This window comes from Oncorhynchus mykiss, chromosome 20, assembly GCF_013265735.2.
Source record: "Oncorhynchus mykiss isolate Arlee chromosome 20, USDA_OmykA_1.1, whole genome shotgun sequence".
NCBI lineage: Eukaryota > Metazoa > Chordata > Actinopteri > Salmoniformes > Salmonidae > Oncorhynchus > Oncorhynchus mykiss.
Window position 1 is genome coordinate 26714245 of NC_048584.1, and position 19394 is coordinate 26733638.

The window sequence follows — 19394 nt, forward strand, 5'->3', positions numbered from 1 at the left end:
TTCTATTTTCAGTACCAACTGCAAATGCGGCTAGAACAGGGGTGTCAAACTAATTTTGCTCACGGGCCGCAATTTGTCTTCACCGAGGTCCAGAAGGCTGCACTGAAAATTACTTCCATTTCCTTGCAGTAAGAAATTTGCAAAAATAGTCCTCAATCCATTGTTTTTGGAATTGTCAATGCTCCCTGTCTAGCTTTAATTTCTTTGATTATTAGCAGCTGGACACAGAAAATAAAACGTATGAATTTAGGTTCATTATAATTTCTACACAGTTTCCATTTGGCTTTAGTTCTTTTAAATAATCCTCAGTTTGTCCCCCACTCCCAAAAAAAGAATAATAAAAAATATATACACTACCGTTAAAAAGTTTTAGAACACCTACTCATTCAAGGGTTTTCTTTATTTGTACTATTTTCTACATTCTAAAATTATAGTGAAGACATCAAACCTATGAGATAACACATATGGAATTACATAGTAACCAAAATAGTGTGAAACAAATCAAAATATTTTTATTTTATTTGAGATTCTTCAAATAGCCACCCTTTGCATTGATGACAGCTTTGTACACTCTTGGCATTCTCTCAACCAGCTTCATGAGGAATGCTTTTCCAACAGTCTTGAAGGAGTTCCCACATGCTGAGCACTTGTTGGCAGCTTTTCCTTCACTCTGCGGTACGACTCATCCCAAACCATCTCAATTGGGTTGAGGTCATCTGATGTAGCACTCCATAACTCTCCTTATTGGTCAAATAGCCGTTACACAGCCTGTAGGTGTGTTTTGGGTCATTGTCCTGTTGAAAAACAAATGATAGTCCCACTAAAAGTGAAACCAGATGGGATGGCGTATCGCTGCAGAATGCTGTGGTAGCCATGCTGGTTAAGTGTGCCTTGAATTCTAAATAAATCACAGACAGTGTCACCAGCAAAGCACCTCCACACCATCACACCTCCTCCTCCATGCGTCACGGTGGGAACCACACATGCAGAGATCATCCGTTCACCTACTCTGCGTCTCAAAAAGACACAGCAGTTGGGACCAAAAATGGCAAATTTGGACTCATCAGAATAAAGGACGTATTTCCACCAGAATAATATCTTGGCACAAGCAAGTCTCTTCTTATTATTGTTGATGTACTTTAGTAGTGGTTTCTTTACAGCAATTCAACCATGAAGGCGTGATTCACACAGTCTCCTCTGAACAGTTGATGTTGAGATGTGTCTGTTACTTGAACCCCGAAGCATTTATTTGGGCTGCAATCTGAAGTGCACTTAACTATAATGAACTTATCCTCTGCAGCAGAGGTAACTCTGGGTCTTCTTTTCCTGTGGCGGTCCTCATTAGAGCGAGTTTCATCATAGTGCTTGATCATTTTCAACTGCGCTTGAAGAAACTTTCAGAGTTCTTTCAGTAAATCCGGATTGATTTACCTTGATGTCTTAAAGTAATGATGGACTGTTGTTTCTCTTTGCTTATTTGAGCTTTTCTTGCCATAATATGGACCAAATAAGGCTATCTTATGTATACCACCCCTACCTTGTCACAACACAACTGATTGCCTCAAATGCATTAAGGAAAGAAATTCCACTAATTAAATTTTAACAAGGCACACCTGTTAATTGAAATGCATTCCAGGTGACTACCTCATGAAGCTGGTTGAGAGAATGCCAAGAGTGTGCAAAACTGTCATCAAGGCAAATGGTGGCTACTTTGAAAAATCTCAAATATAAAATATATTTTGATTTGTTAACACTTTTTTGGTTACTATATGAGTCCATATGTGTTATTTCATAGTTTTGATGTCTTCACTATTATTCTACAATGTAGAAAATAGTCAAAATAAAGAAAAAACCTTGAATGAGTAGGTGTGTCCAAACTTTTGACTGGTGCTGTATATATACTGTATGTATAGATTGGACCCCCTCTCACGAGTCCACGGGCCTTATGTTTGACACCCCTGGCCTAAAATACCTTTCAAAACAAATTAAGCAGATCTGAATAACCACAAGGTTATTTTCGCCCACCTGGAAAACATAAATTGATCAGCCCTTCATTTTCTACTAAGTGCACACACACACACGTACACGCATGCACACGCGTGTTGTGCACCGTTTTCTCTGAACCATGTAAAGCTAACACAAACAAACAGAGCTCCTGACTCACGTCAACATGACGTGTTGACATCTACACTGCACCATTGTGGGCCCCCTCCACTTTCCCCAGTGAGTCAATGGACCATGAGGTAGGTGCAGATAAGATGGATCCAGTCATATTGTGGGCTCTGAGAGGATAGACAGTGTTGATGTTGTCAGCAGCTAAACTAATAGGAGACACTCCGATACCCTGCCTCTGTTTTGACACTGAACTGAACATTTGACACTGAACATTAACCACTCCGTCAGAGATAATGGACAAACACACGCACATGCAGGTGCATGCACAAACACACACACACACACGCACACACACACACACACACACACACACACACACACACACACACACACACACACACACACGCACACGCACACGCACACGCACACGCACACGCACACACACACAACATGCACACACACTAATGCACACACAGATGCACACACACATTCGCAGGCTAGTGGCTGGATTACAGTAGCATGATATAGAACAGTAGTAGAAATATGTAAACTAACGATTTGAGTTTAGTTCTTATCATGATTTTTTGAGCATTTCTTATACCAATAGACTATTCAAAGAGGGAAGCAAGCTCTTTTTTACTGAATGTTAAATACAGCAGCCCAATTGATTTCACGGGGTGTCCTGGGATACAAACATGTCCTGGGATACAAACATTGAGTTGTTATTTTACCTGAAATGCACAAGGTCCACTACTCCGACAATTAATCGACACATAAAACGGCCAACCAAATCGTTTCTAGTCATCTCTCCTCCCAGGCTTTTCATCTTTGAACTTATATGGTGATTGGCATCTACACTTTCATAGTATTACCACAACAACCAGCAAAACATTTAGTCTTTCAATCACCCTCGTGGGTATAACCAATGAGGAGATGGCACGTGGGTATCTGCTTCTATAAACCAATGAGGAGATGGGAGAGGCAGGACTTGCAGCGCGATCTGCGTCAGAAATAGGAATGACTTCTATTTTAGCCCTTGGCAACGCAGATGCTCGTTGGCCCGCGCAAGCAGTGTGGGTGCAATAATTGAATAACATGGATTTCTACATTTATTTTGCGACGCTCGTGCACGCAACGTGTCCGGTCTGGTCAGCATGTTAGGCTATAGCAGTTATTATTCAGACCCATAACCATTCAATCTTCAGGAAGAGAAGTGAAAGTCTTCTGCATCTAATTCTAGTCCCATATTATTCAAGGATGTCATTAGAATGATGAAGATAAGGACAACAAAACTTATTTCATTTAACTGTTGAAAGCGAGGAAGAATTGAAGCAACACTAGAGAGAGAAAGAGGAGGTAGGCAAATAACATTAGGGGAGATATTATGAAAGGTATATATGCATCAGCCTACTAATTATACAAATATGCCCTATTATATTATAAAATTAAAATTAAATTCGCTAGCCTATACTTGTAACTTTGTAGGCCGTGTGTACTGCACCAGAATCGCAGGCTCTCTTCTGCTTTATCATTGTTTGAACGATGTGCGTAATTCCAGTACATAAAATACAGTATAATACAAGTTTCATGTATTTACGCAAGAGAGCATATAGCTAGCTACATCTATGGACTTTTATGTTTTTCTGTTGTGTGTAATGTGCAGTAGCCTATATCATATAGCCTGTATTGGATAACTGCACAATAATTTGGCCTTTTTTGGGCTTGGGCTCATGAAATGTATTTAATATATATGGCTCATCAGGTTCAGGTAGCATCTGGTTTGAATTTTCATGGTGATCAAAGCTCTAATCCAATCCAGACATATTTACAGGCTTTATAATGCTTTTGAATGACATTTCTGCTTTTTGGCGAGAAAAAGTGATTTATTCTCAGGATGGAACATTTGTAAAGTACCGGGAAGATATTCAAATCTAGCATGCACCAAAAAGCAGAGCTTAAATGTTAACACCAGAGCTTCTAGCTCTTACCCCTTCCAGAGCCCTCTTTCACTGCTCTGTTACTGGTTGCAGCATTGCCTACCGGAGCCTAGGTGATGTGATTCTTCCCTCGCACTCTCCTGCTTTTCTTCTGCTTCACTGTTACAAAAGACACACATGTAGTACGCCTTAGCACATAGGCTACATGACGATAACTCTCTTGCCTCTGATAGGAAATGCTTTCCATATGCTTGGCAATGTTGATTCGATTAGGGGAGGAATAATAAAGATGGATGATTTCACCGTTTCTTTTTCTTCACCATTTTTTGCATGACACACATGTCTTGCTTATAGGAGCCGAGTACTGCCTCCGGTTCAGCACGTGTCAGTCAGCTCTATACACCCAAGCTATAGGCTTGAAATAGTTTCTCTGTATTTTTATTGATTAAGGATCCCCATTAGCTGCTGTCAAGGCACAGTTACTCTATATACAGTTTAAAATATTACATGACATTACAGTTCATAAAACTTACAATGCATTTAGTGTGTTCCCTCTGGCCGCTACTCCACTATCACATATTTACATTACAGTGTATGTAGAGTGTGTATCTTGTCATGTGTATGTGTGTCTGTGCCTGTGTGTCTCTTCACAGTCACAGCTGTTCCATAAGGTGCATTTTTATCTGTTTTTTTAAATCTGATTCTACTGCTTGCATCAGTTATCTGATGTGGAATAGAGCTCCATGTAGCCATGGCTCTATGTAGTACTGTGCACCTCCAATAGTCTGTTCTGGACTAGATGATTGTGAAGAGACCTTTGGTGGCATGTCTTGTGGTCAATGCATGCGTGTCCAAGCTGTAGAAAGTTAATCAGTAGAAAGATAACAGCATGGTACCACCCCTCTCTGGGGCTGTGTGTGACAAACAGCTGGAAGAGTACAAAACAGAATTCCAAGAAATAGTGCACTATTACCACTGTGTATGAAAGGAAACATGAATTGCAGTCATATACTGACAAATCTACACAGTTGCCTTAAAAGTTGCTAACTACATTTTATGAAGTGGTACTTTTTCAGACAAAGGGCTCTTTATCGGCAACACCTTTAAATGTGCACAATGCCTTATTTCCTTGGTATGTGTTTGTTATTCAACACCGTCCTCCTGCATCTGCATTAATAGGCTCAACGCGAGTCAAGATTTCAAACCTAATTTGTTTTGAGTACTAAGTGCTGTGTTTTGTCGAACACACCCAAGTCAAGCCCTGTATTCTGAACAAGTCTCTTTACACATGGCAAGGGAAGACAAGACAGTTAGATTCAGGCATTTGCTGTTTGTCCCCAAGCATCATTAATGAGTCTGTGATGAAGGTTTTAAAGGTGGAACAGAAGAGTTTCAGTGCTGCCACTCTTATTAATGTGTTATGAAGGGCAGAGGAACTGGACAGTGGGAGCGTATTCTTAAACAATAGCAGGTCTTACAGTCTGTTGTGCAATCCTTTTACTGGGTCCCTATTAGTGCACCAGACTTGAATGGTTCCGTGATGTTAACTGAGTTTCGTGGATGGAGCTGTAGTCTAGACTCATAGCCTCTAAGGCTCCATAATAAACCAAAACCAGAAACATCATAGGCCTACTCATTGTAGGAATGAAGGTGCTCTTTATTGAAATCAAAGGAACTGAAAACACAAATGTATAGCACTTTGTAGAGTTCAGGACCCCATCAACATTAGGAAGCAGCTGGAACCATGGCGACCAACAAAACTATGGAATAGGAGGTGAATGCAATGAAAACATTGTGGCCTGCTTAGTTAACACAGACTCTTTCGTCCCATGCAAAATGTGAGCCAACCTCTTCCTCTTCAGCAGTGAAAGGGACCATGTTAGGTGTCATGTCTTTTTCATTGGCCCGGCTGGCTGGCACATGGCTTCTTGAATCCACAGTTGACACAGTAGTACAGTTTATTCGGGTTTACCTGTGGGTGAGGGTTGCTAGGCAATAGCCCCCATGTGGTGCTTCTCCCCAAAGCCATATTATCCTACAAAGTCCCATGGTATAAAATAGTTAATACCTACTTTACAGAAATAACACAAACAGGTCAATAATAATATCATTCCCACATATAAAATTCACTGTTTATGCTCCAAAACTAATTTGATAGAGGTTTTAGACTGGAGAACTAGTACCATACCGCCTGTATCGTCTAGTAGATCATTCACCTACTTCAGCACTATATCATTATTTATCTCAGTGTAATTTTCACCCTTCATTATAACAACCATTTAATATTATCTTCACATTGTACAATTGGAATGTGTGCTGTAGTCCTAATATTTCTAAATCTTATTGTTGACAAAAGCAAAATATATGAACCAGGACAAGAAAGGTATGAAACCATGGCATGGGAGAGGAGGAGGTGTGCATTTAGAACTGTGTTATTAATGGGGCTTTAGACTACTTCAAGTGATGGTTTCTTACTTCAATAGAGCTTTCCTGCTTTCTGTCAGCCGTTGCCACTAACTGTCATCTGACTGTTTTTTTTGGTTTGTCAATGACTTGCCCCTGCTGAGTAGCCATTTGAGAAGGAAGATGATGGGAGATACTGAAATAAACTAAAGCAGTAATAAGAAGCGGAGCAATTAAGGTAGCTTCCTCCTGAGGTTAGTCTAACGTAGTGGTAACCACACCGCGACGCTAGAGGTTAACTAACCTCCAAACGGGCTTCAATGCCATACACCTCTCCTTCCGTGGCCTCCAACTGCTCTTAAACGCTAGCAAAACCAAATGCATGCTTTTCAACCGTTCGCTGCCCACACCCACCCGCCCAACTAGCATCACTACTCTGGACGGTTCTGACCTAGAATACGTGGACAACTACAAATACCTAGGTGTCTGGCTAGACTGTAAACTCTCTTTCCAGACTCATATCAAACATCTCCAATCCAAAATCAAATCTAGAATCGGCTTTCTATTTCGAAACAAAGCCTCCTTCACTCACGCCCCCAAATTCACCCTAGTAAAACTGACTATCCTACCGATCCTCGACTTCGGCGATGTCATCTACAAAATAGCTTCCAATACTCTACTCACAGCTAATTGGATGCAGTCTATTACAGTGCCATCCGTTTTGTTACCAAAGCGCCTTATACCACCCACCACTGCGACCTGTATGCTCTAGTCGGCTGGCCCTCGCTACATATTCGTCGCCAGACCCACTGGCTCCAGGTCATCTACAAGTCTATGCTAGGTAAAGCTCCGCCTTATCTCAGCTCACTGGTCATGATAACAACACCCACCCGTAGCATGCGCTCCAGCAGGTATATCTCACTGGTCATCCCCAAAGCCAACACCTCCTTTGGCCGCCTTTCCTTCCAGTTCTCTGCTGCCAGTGACTGGAACGAATTGCAAAAATCACTGAAGCTGGAGACTTACATTTCCCTCACTAACTTTAAACATCAGCTATCTGAGCAGCTTACCGATCGCTGCAGCTGTACATAGTCCATCTGTAAATAGCCCACCCAATCTACCTACCTCATCCCCATATTGTTTTTATTTACTTTGCTGCTCTTTTGCACACCAATATCACTACTTACACACCATCATCTGCTCATCATCATCTGCTCATATATCACTCCAGTGTTAATCTGCTAAATTGTAATTACTTTGCTACTATGGCCTATTTATTGCCATACCTCCTCATGCCATTTGCACACACTGTATATAGACTTTCTTTTTTTTTCTATTGTGTTATTGACTTGTTATTGGCTTGTTTATTCCATGTAACTCTGTGTTGTTGTTTCTGTCGCACTGCTTTGCTTTATCTTGGCCAGGTCGCAGTTGTAAATGAGAACTTGTTCTCAACTAGCTCACCTGGTCAAATAAGGTGATTTTTTTAAAAAGGGGCCTTAACCCCTCTAAAGCCTCCCTCCTGTATAAAGAGAGAGAGGAGAAACCAAACCGAACCACTGAACATGGCAGCTAGCCAGAGGAAGGCAGGGAATATACTGGCCTCTAAACAAAAATAAACTAAATTATATTCTGAGTAGGTGAAGAGAGGGGAATAAGAATCAGGTTAAAAAAAACTTGTCTACAGTACATCCAAAACAGCACCCTTATCCCTTTATAGTGCACTACATAGGGAATAGGGTGCCATTTTGGATGCATACCTTGGCTCCTGGACCTTTGCCTCCTCGGCGAGATCAGACTGGCTATTGCTAACTATGCCTGGGGCTCTGTAGCTCTGTAGCCACCACTCTCCTCCTCAGTGGAAGATCTATTTTTATGGGATGTGTTTCAAACATAAACAACACCTGGCCGATCGGCATGCATTTCTATACAAACAAAGTTTTCAAAAACTTGATTTACCACAATACTTGGGAGTGGTAAGAAAATGACTCAGTAGCCCCTCTCTGTCTCTCGATTTAAAACAAAGGAACATTCAGCTGAGGTAAAGGGGGGCCACAACTTTTCCCTATAAGAAATCTTCCCTGACCCACTTCCACTCAACATAAGGCAGTACGCTAAGAGTTCATAAAGAACTTAAGAATACACCTTTAAATCCTTGACTCATCTTGCCACCACACTGGAAGCTTTAGCAAGCTGCTACCAAAGCGGAGCATATCTCTGTCATTGGCTCTGACTGCTGCTACTCAAGCTGTTGGGAAGCTGCATGCATGTTGTATTAAAATGACAGACAGCCGCTTCTGCAAGTCATCATGATAGGGTTTTAAAACAGACTAAGAGGGAGGGGATGGTGGGAACTGGGAAGGGAAATCGCCCTCGCTGATTTACCTAATCCCAGTGTTTATAGTATTAGTTATACCTGTGGCAAGTGAGCTAATCCTATGGTGGGATACTGGGATTATGTCACTCATAACAACTCTAGCAATGGAGGAACAGCTCACAAAGCTACCCTTTCATGATATGTGTGTGTGGAGGGGTTCAGACAGATACCATAAAAGGACCCTCAATACAAATTATTCTTACATAACAGTGAGTGAATAATCTAAAAGCAGTCAGTCAGTAGGGGTCTCTTGTGGGATTGAGGATGTGTGGTTGAGAGAGGGAAGAATTCGTCATCTGTGACTTTCGGTAGTTAGCCCGCCTCAGTTCCTAGTTCACACGTGAGCAGGGCAGAGCGAGAGAGAGGCAGGGAGCTGGTGTGCTGGTGTCACTGGTTGTTAATGAAAACACAGTTTAGAGGGAATCATGGCAGACAGACAGACAGACAGACAGACAGGCAGGCAGGCAGGCAGGCAGGCAGGCAGGCAGACAGACAGACAGACAGACAGACAGACAGACAGACAGACAGACAGACAGACAGACAGACAGACAGACAGACAGACAGACAGACAGACAGACAGACAGACAGGCAGGCAGGCAGGCAGGCAGGCAGACTGGCAGACTGGCAGACTGGCAGGCAGACTGGCTCAGTTGGAGCAGCAGACCGTTGACAGGTTGATATGCAAGAGCGCCCTGACCCACAGGAGCCAGCTCAAAGTCACAGAGAATATGGACTGAAGCTTTCATCACAGTGAGACCCATGAGTTGTTGGGGGATTGTGTACTGAGATTGTATGCCTATGAAGTATGAATTAGACCTATTCTTAAGTGAAGAGAGAACGTATAGGCCTAGGACTCCTAGGTGTCTATGTCCCAAGCTGGTCCACTGTCACCAAGACAGGAGCAGCTGGTGTCAGCAATGATCAAGCTATTTATCCCTAACCATTTAAGCAATTCACCACGAAAAAAAAGGTCTGATGACATCATGATCACCTTTGTTTCATGCACAGCAAATTCTCCAGTGTTAAATCAACGGTGAGAGTTTTAAATTAACAATGAAAGTGTGGACTCATGCAGACACTGGAAAGTGTTAAATTAACACACTGCTTGGTGTAAAGCTTTATTTCCTAGAGTGCCTTGCCTTTTGAGTGAATTGTAGAGTTACCACCCATGACCGCATTTCTTAGTGACAGGCACATGATTGTTGCATATACAGTAGCTGCCATGGCGCCCTAGTAGCAGCCTAAGCATAGAGCGCCAGTAAATCTGTACACATACTGAGTATACAAAGCATTAGGAACAGCTTCCTAATATTGAGATGCACCCCCTTTTGCGTTCAAAACAACCTCAATTCTTTGGGGCATGGACTCTACAAGGTGTCGAAAGCATTCCACAGGGATGCTGGCCCATGTTGACTCCAATGCTTCCCACAGTTGTGTCAAGTTGGCTGGATGTCCTTTGGGTGGTGGACCTTTCTTTATACACACGGGAAACTGCTGTGTGTAAAAAATACAGCAGCGTTGCAGTTCTTGACACACTCAAACAGCACCTGGCACCTACTACCATACCCCGTTCAAAGGCACTTAAATATTTTGCCTTACCCATTCACCCTCTGAATGGCACACATACACAATCCATGTCTAAATTGTCTCAAGGCTTAAAAATAATGATTTAACCGGTCTCTTCCCCTTCGTCTACACTGACTGAAGTGGATTTAACAGGTGACATCAATAAGGGATAATAGCTTTCACCTGGTCAGTCTGTCATGGAAAGAGCAGAATGTTTTTGTCTTGCTAGCTAGCTAGCTAGCTAATGTTTTGTTTGAAAAATGCTTTTGGACACAGTACCAGCTTTTTTGTTTCACCTACCAATTCCTGATCTTTTGAGAACATAATTTGAGGAGTCGATTGAAGCGTGAGAAGAATGCAAAATAAAGGAATACAGCATACAAGGGCTCATAGTGATGACGACTGGCTACTATTCTGAACTTTGTGTGGTGAGCTTTCTGGCGCCCAAAGCTGCTGAGGTATCACCCAAGTCGGTGCTACTCAGAGAGGAAGAGGAGAAGTCCAGTGGCTATAAGAATCCGGCTGGTGCCCTGACTTTCCCGCTACAAGATCATCAGCAGACTCCATCACCATCATCTACTATCCTCTGACCAGCTCCCTACACTTAAGCCATAAACTGACCCTCACCATCTTTGGAGAAAGCTGCTTTCATGATATATAGATTTTTTTTAAGTGCTTGAAGATTCTATGAAAAGTGCTGTAGAAATGTAATAAATGATTATTATTATTTTCAGTCCTACGGGCTTCACCAAGTGAGATCCTGAGCGAATATGTTATCATTTACATGTAATTATTTAACCCAATACAATACATATTTCACAAGGCCTTATTTTGAGGGCATACACTCCAAACCAGTGGAGGCTCCTCAGAGGAGGAAGGGGAGGACACTCCTCCTCAGTGAATTTCATAAAAATTGTGAAACATTAAAAAGTTATTATCTTAAGATAAAACTATCTTAAATATGGGTTTGATCCCAGGCTATGTCACAGCCGGTCGTGAACGAGACACCCATGAGGCAAAGCATAATTGGCCCAGCGTTGTTAGAGGAGGGTTTGGCCGACCAGGATTTCCTTGTACCATCGTGCTCTAGCGACACCTTGTGGCGGTCTGGGCGCCTGCAAGCTGACCTCAGTCGCCAGCTGGACGGTGTTTCCTCCAACACATTGGTGCGGCTGGCTTCCGGGTTAAGCGAGCAGTGTGTCAAGAAGCAGTGCGTGTTTCAGAGGACGCATGGCTCTCGACCTTTGCTTTACCAGAGTCAGTAGTGGAGTTAATGCCATGGGACAAGACAAAACTACCAATTGGATATCACGAAATTGGGGAGAAAAAGGGGTAAAAGTAAAAAATATGTATATAGACTATACTAAATATATTCACGTTCCCCAAATAATTTATTAAAAACCACTGTTTTGCAATGAAGGTCTACAGTAGCCTCAACAGCACTCTATAGGGTAGCATCATGGAGGACAGCTAGTTTCCGTCCTCTGGGGTACATTGATTTCAACACAAAACCTAGGAGGATCATGGTTCTCACCCCCTTCCATAGACTTACACAGTAATTATGACTATTTCCAGAGAAGTCCTCCAACCTTTCAGAGCTCTTGCAGCATGAACTGATGTTATCCACCCAATCAAAGGATCAGAGAATGAATCTATACTGAAAGCACAAGCTACAGCTAACTAGCAATGCAGTGCAAAAAATGTGGTGAGTAGTTGACTCAAAGGGAGATAAAAAACAACAGTCAACCCGTTTTGAACAAATCACAATTGGCCTAGCGTCGTCTGAGTTAGGGAGGGTTTGGCCGGTAGGGATATCCTTGTCTCATCGCGCACTAGCGACTCCTGTGGTGGGCCGGGCACAGTGCGCGATAACCAGGTCGCCAGGTGCACGGTGTTTCCTCCGACACATTGGTGTGGCTGGCTTCCGGGTTGGATGCGCGCTGTGTTAAGAAGCAGTGCGGCTTGGTTGGGTTGTGTTTCGGAGGATGCATGGCTTTCGACCTTCGTCTCTCCCGAGCCCATACCGGAGTTGTAGCGATGAGACAGATAGTAACTACTAACAATTGGATACCACGAAAAGGGGGTAAAATTCACATGCACAAAAATAAATGAAGGAGAAGCGAGAGAAGGAGAGAGAGCAAGAGAGAGAGATAGTTCAAACAGAGAGCTATAAAGCTAGCTGGCTATGGCTATCAAACACTGGAACTCTTCCAAGTCAAGGTAAGCTTTTGGTTTTATTAATTTAATGCCACCGGGGCCCGATGGTGTAACTGCTAAACTGCTTGCTGACTGTGTACTGCATGATTGTAACGGGTTTACTAATGCGTTAGTTATAGTAGCTATGTTGACTATAACGTTAGCTAATATGGTAACAACGATGTAGGCTGTGTGTAGCGGTTAGTGGTTATGATACGAAAGTTTGGCTTGGAAACATTTTTTCCCCTGGTCACAGACAGTCAATGTGTTGTGCACTGAAGTCCACAAGCAAAGGTGAGAGCGCGTAGATCCGCAAAGGAATTATATATAAAACGAGCAAAATGTTCATGCCGTTTGTATGTGGCTGCTATGAAAGTGAACTGTGTTAGTGTGTGATCACAGGTGTATTGATTCCGCCTAAATAAATGGAAGCAAACAGAATGAAACAGGGATAAACATACCTGAATTTGTCCAATAGAAACTCGATGCAGGCAATAGTGTGCAAGGGGGTATTTAATGTGTCACTGTCTGTCACCTTGATTACTCAAATTTTTCTCTCGATCTGTGCACCTGCGTTGTAGACTTTCATTCATAGGCTAGGATGTTGCAACCTCATGATGGGTATAGGGAAAATTTGAGTATCATGTAATACCCTTAACTTATCGATGTTGCATTGACCTGGGTGAATGAAATAAGAATGACAGTCATCCAATATGCTGTAATAGAAATAAGGCCAAACTCATCTTAAATGTCACTGACCGCCACTGCTCTAAACAATTAACTCTGAAAGTTAAACCAAAACCACGACCATCATTATCATATTTCCCAGCATGCTCTATTGCAGATTGATTTTAAGAATAGTTTTTTTCAATATCTATCACAGGGGGCTGCTGAGGGGAGGACGGCTCATAATAATGTCGGCGCAAATGGAATGGCATCATGTATTTGATACCATTCACCTTATTAACACAATTACCTCCCCAATTAAGGTGCCACCAACCTTCTGTGATATCTATGTACATTGATTGATTAATTAATGTTTCTTAAATATAAATGACATGCATTTTCAAAACTAACCCAATGTTACTTGCATTTATTGTACCCATACTGAAATGGTTGTTCCAGTTTAGATGCTTTAGGTCGTCTCATATTTCAATCTTCCCAACCCTGGTAGTCATTCTGAATGAAGGTCACAGGTGATAAAAAAATCTGAAGGTTGGATATCCCCACTCAGGCTGGATTTCAATAGGAATTAAATCGTCACTTTTTCAAGCCAGCATAATGTGACAGGTTGCGTGAATAACCCAACATGTTGGGTTGTTCGGATTACCCAAGCATGGGTTAATTTAACCATCAATTGTTTTTTTTATTCACTTTCATTCTGGGTTGACCAAGCAGCTGGTTCTTTTTTAAAGTAATCCATAGGTTATTTTCAGGAGGTGTGGCTTATAAGAGGTGTGGCTTTTAGATAGTTATTTTTCGACACCCGTGAGAGTAAATGTCATTCCAGTTGATCATGTTAACTTTGTACACGCAATGTTACATTTTCCTTGAATATTATTGCACATTATATAGTCTAATACAAAATATATTTAAAAAATGTTTACATACTGAAACAAAGTGGTTACTATTCCATTGGGGATATCACATTGGGATTTGTATAGGCTTTTAAGGAACTCGTACACTTCTGAAAGCTCCATTAAAGCTACAAAAGAGTCAGCGTTCAACCGTAACATGTGATAACAATTCAACAGAACAGGTGCACCGTAATGACATTTACTCTCATGTGTGGCCAAACATTACTTACTGAAAGCCACGCCCCTACTAAGCCAAGCTTCCATTCTTCCTTGTTCTCCCCAATTTAGTGATACTACGATCTCGTCTTGTCGCTGCAACTCCCCAACAGGCTCGGGAGAGGCGAAGGTTGAGTCATGCGTCCTCCAAAACATGACCCACCGAACCGCACTTCTTAACACCCGCTCGCTTAACCAATGTCTCAGAGGAAACACTGTTCAACTGATGACCGAAGTCAACCTGCAGGTGCCCGGCCCACCACAAGGAGTCGCTAGAGCACAATGAGCCAAGTAAAGCCCCCCTAGTCAAACCCTCCACTAACGACGCTGGGAGGCCCAAGCTCAGGAGGCCCAAGCTTCCAGTTTTCTGATCACCTGGGTCATATCTTAATAACCCAGCATCAACAAACCAACCATGCTCTTTTTAAAAAACAACCCAACTAAGTGATCCAATCCCTGCTACCCAGCAGTTGGGTCATCCTAACACCTAACCAAGTATTTTTTTGAGCGTGAGCCCTGAACTCAAATAAGCCCTTATGATATACATATTATATTTTGTTAAATTTGAATGATAACATATTCACTTTGCATCTCACTTGGTGAAGTCCATAGGACTGAAAATGAATGTATGCAACCATATCCGCGAGAAGGCCCAGTGCACTACTTTTGTGAAAAAGTAGTGCACTGGCTACGTATGTATGCAACAAGCATGTCTCTGTCACTAACAAATTAATGAATGAAAGGCAAGGCATTCTGGGAAATATGCAAATAAATGTTTACACTAAGCAATGTGTTAATTCAATACTGTTCAGTGCCTAAGTACATTTCCTGCAATTGTACACATTTTGCCATGGGGCAGAGTGAATCTTTTCCAATTTTATATCAAATTTCCTGCAAATCTACTAATTTTGCGATGGGGCATAGAAAAAAAAGTTTACAGCTAATTTCCTGCAATTCTACACATTTTGCCATAACTTATGCCATGTTAATGATATCTGAGTGAGAGTGACTAACAAAATCAATGGGGACTCCATGGAGGTCAGGGCTCCTGGGCACGTGCCCTGCGTTACCGGTCGGTAATCGGCCATGTTTACTTCAAGTTTAGATAGCTGGCTAGACTAATTTATCAAACTAAAAATTGTTAACTGACATGGCCATTTGAGTGACTGTCAGTGACTAACATAACAAGATAAACATTGCTGAGGAAAACCAAATGTAGAACTTGCACCTTGTGTATTCTACTTTTCTAATTCTCAACAGTAACAGTTGTTTCAAAAAAAAAATGGGGGGGGGAGGCTCCCTTGCTGCCTGGGGCCCTAAGTGACTGTTTATGTCCTCCTGAGTGCCGCAGTGGTCTAAGGCACTGCTTCTCAGTGCTAGAGGTGTCACTACAGACCCTGGTTTGATTCCAGGCTGTATCATAACCAGCTGTGATTGGGAGTCCCATAGGGCAGTGCACAATTGGCCAAGCATTGTTCTAGTTTGGCTGGGGTAGGCCATCATTGTAAATAAGAATTTGTTCTTAACTGACTTGCACATGCTTTCAGTGTTGATTTAACACTGGGGAATTTGCTGTGTGACAAAAAAATGTCTGTCACTCACCTGCAGCTCGCACCATGCCACTTCCACAGTAGTCTCTGTGTCCAGTCCTTTATAGACGGTCTTGAACGATCCCCTCCCAATCTCAATGTTGAATTTCAGGTATCTTCCATCAGGTGAGGTGGCCACAGCTTTGGTCTCAATGTCCTCCCTCTCCTCCTGTTCACATTTGCTTTCATACGGACTGCGTGACAACACTTTGTGTGCTTTATTTTGAACAAGCTCATTGTCTGAGTCCGAGCTGGCATCTTGTGTGTTGGGGCTCGGGAGCGAGCTCCAGTTGTTGTCCAGCGGGGTGACGGGGTCCGAGACTTGGGTACAGGGGGGCGTGCTGCCGGTGATGCTCGCGCCCGGGCTGGAGACTGGAGATGGAGACGCCGGTGGAGTATCCGTTTTGTCGTCTTCTTCTACTCTGACCTCGTTTAACGTTAAAATATTCTCCGCTGACCAGGACAGAGCCTTTGAAAGCGCCCCGCCATATAGTTGTGGGTCAATGTCCATGTTAATTTTGTGAAGCCCATAAGAGTTTCTCCTGGTCCCCAAATTGTAGGTCAGTGGCATCGACGGGACTCTACCAGATAAGCAGTCGTCGTTTAGGTCGACGGAGAGGCTTGGGAAACCGCGTCCAGCTATTTCAACCTCCACTTGTGACATTGTAGCGGTTCTTATTCCAATTTCTAAGGATAGAAAATATATATTTTTAAACCCGAAATAAGAAAATCAAACCGGGCCGCTACTTTACTAAGACAGCATGCTATTTTACACGTCTTTCAGCAATGTATGCTATTTTACGATGTAGCCTAGTTTAAACGTTCGAGACATTAGCCTACTTGTGGAAAATAATGGTAAAATTAACTTGTGGCACGTAGCCTATTGGAGTACACGAGCTGTAAAAAAAGTACTTGTGGCACATAGTTTACAAGACAATTTTTAAATATTTAGGTTACTGTCAAAAAACTATTCTCAATTGAAATAGCCTACCTCAAAATGTGTTCAAATTCGGAAAATTCACATACTTCTCAGATAACCCGGGAAACCCGGACCGTCCATTGCCCTTGTACGTGTGAGTTGTCAACCGTATCTCTAGTAAAGAAGGCAAAACCGCTGTCTGTATCAAGAGGGTTGTTCGGATCGTGCGCTCACAGACCCGTGTGCGCTTTCAACGACGCCCCCATAGACAGTCTTCTGTAGCCTACCTGGACAATATCCTCTTCTTAAATAACTGACTTCATGAGATATAAATCCATTCGTGTGTATATAGCTTTTTTTTCTTTGGAATAGTTGGTAACACTATTTTCTTGTTCTGAATTAAGAGAAGTGGACAATAAATAAGCACGTCAATTACAAGACTGGTATCAATTCAATTTCAATTCAAGGGCTCTCTCTTGCTATGTACATTTAAGAAGTTAGGCTAAACAAGCCATTTGACAAGAAAACACAGTTTGAATTGAATTCCTAACAGAGCCCAAACCTTAGCTCTGCTACTTTTAATTAGCTCCCTACAGGAAACATGACTTGGATTATCTGGATTCGTGCCATGCCCTCACAGGCTCCCACAGTCCACCACATAGGCACAAACAGCGTGTTCGGGCAAATTACAAGATGTGCTATTCTGTTAAGGTTGTTGTTGTTTTTGTTACAAACTGGATCAAACTGATAGCTCATATGACCAATTATGTATTCATAAACTTTGTTTGAACTCTATTTTCAATAAGGAATGCATGAATGTGAGAGGGCACAACATGCTTCTGGCAACTCATTCTTCCCTCGTGGAGTTGTCCTTATTCAGTGAAAGAAAGTCAGAGTTATGTGATGTCCCAAACAGCAGTCTATTCCCTATAGTGCACAAATTTTGATCAGAGCACCACTACATAGAGAATACAGGGCCATTATGGATGCAGACAAAACAATGTGTGCCTTGATGAGAGTGGGAGAGAGACAGAAAAGGGAGAAAGAGAATAAGTGAGAGCCTGTAGAGGGAGCTTGACTCTAGTCGGCTGAAACAAGACACTTGTTATCAGTACGGCCACAGTTAGCCACACCTGTCACACAGACATGCACTACAGGGAGTTATCAGCAAACACACACAAGACTCCCTCAGCTCAGCTGAACCAAGGACCAAGCCTATGGAGACATACCACGTTTTTATTTTATTTTTTATTTAACCTTTATTTAACTAGGCAAGTCCGTTAAGAACAAATTCTTATTTACAATGACGGCCTACCCCGGCCAAACCCTAACCCGGACGACGCTGGGCAATTGTGTGCCGCCCTAAAAATGGTTAAGTGTGTGTGTGAACTGTCAGCTAAGCTTCCTGCCATCCAGGACCTCTATACAAGGCGGTGTGAAAGGAAGGCCCTAAAAATTGTCAAAGACTCCAGCCAACCAAGTCATAGACTGTTCTCTCTGCCACCGCACGTCAAGCGGTACCGATGCGCCAAGTCTAGGTCCCAGAGGCTTCTAAATAGCTTCTACCCCCAAAACATGACACTCCTGAACATCTAAACAAATGGCTACCCAGACTATTTGCACCCCCCCCCCCCCCCCCCCCCCCCTCTTTATGCTGCTGCTACTCTGTTATTATCTATGCACAGTCACTTTGAAAACTCTACCTACATGTACATATTACCTCGACTAACCGGTGCCCCTCCACACTGACTTTGTACCGGTATTTTTTGTATATAGCCTCGCTATTGTTATTTAATTTTTTGATACATTAATTTATTTATTTTTCTTAAAACTACATTGTTGGTTAAGGGCTTGTAAGTAAGCATTTCACTACAACTATTGTATTCGGCACATGTGACAAATAACATTTGATTTGAATTTGTGAGGTTCTCCAACCCAGCTGGTGACTGCAATAAGTAGCTCACCAGAGTAACAGCCCAGTCAGCTGTCTGTCTAGTGATTCCTGGGAAATTAGTAGCAATATGGTTGTGTAAGCTATATCTTACTTGCAATAGCTTGGTTACCTAGAGTCTCTGGGCTTGTTCTGATCTACAAATCACTGAGCATTATAAATAACCACTCATTATTATTTGTAGATCAGTCAGTCAGTCTCAAACACAACCTTTAGTATTGTTTTAACAAAATATTAGAAGTTGCAATGTTCTTTCCTATATAAGACTGGTGCACGGCAAGCGTACCGGTGCGCCAAGTCTAGGACCAAAAGGCTCCTCAACAGCTTCTACCCCCAAGCCACAAGACTGCTGAACAATTAATAAATTCACCATCACCACCACCCCCCCCCCCCCCCCCCCCCCCTTTGTGCACTGCGGCTACTCGCCGTTTATTATCAATGCATGGTCACTTCACCCCTGCCTACATGTACAAATTACCTGTACCCCCGCACACTGACTCAGTACCGGTGCCCCCTGTATGTAGCCTCATTATTGTTATTCTTATTGT

At 42.4% G+C, this 19394-nt stretch overlaps 1 protein-coding gene across 4 annotated transcripts in view; it reads right to left on the bottom strand.

Moving 5' to 3' along the window:
* The window catches only part of wnk4a (WNK lysine deficient protein kinase 4a), a 76410-nt gene extending 58228 nt beyond the window's left edge, over positions 1–18182 (bottom strand). For 2 of the 4 annotated variants that reach the window (XM_036956077.1, XM_036956074.1), the window contains exons 1-2: positions 17003–18180; positions 15990–16663 (exon numbers count right to left, since the gene is read on the bottom strand). In XM_036956077.1, the coding sequence (XP_036811972.1) occupies positions 15990–16663; positions 17003–17036 (708 nt within the window). In that variant the 5' untranslated portion in view covers positions 17037–18180. Of the gene's footprint in view, positions 1–15989; positions 16664–16967 lie in introns of all 4 variants that reach the window. The other 2 variants (XM_036956075.1, XM_036956076.1) reach the window with 2 other exon arrangements.
* Positions 18183–19394: the final 1212 nt, after the last annotated feature.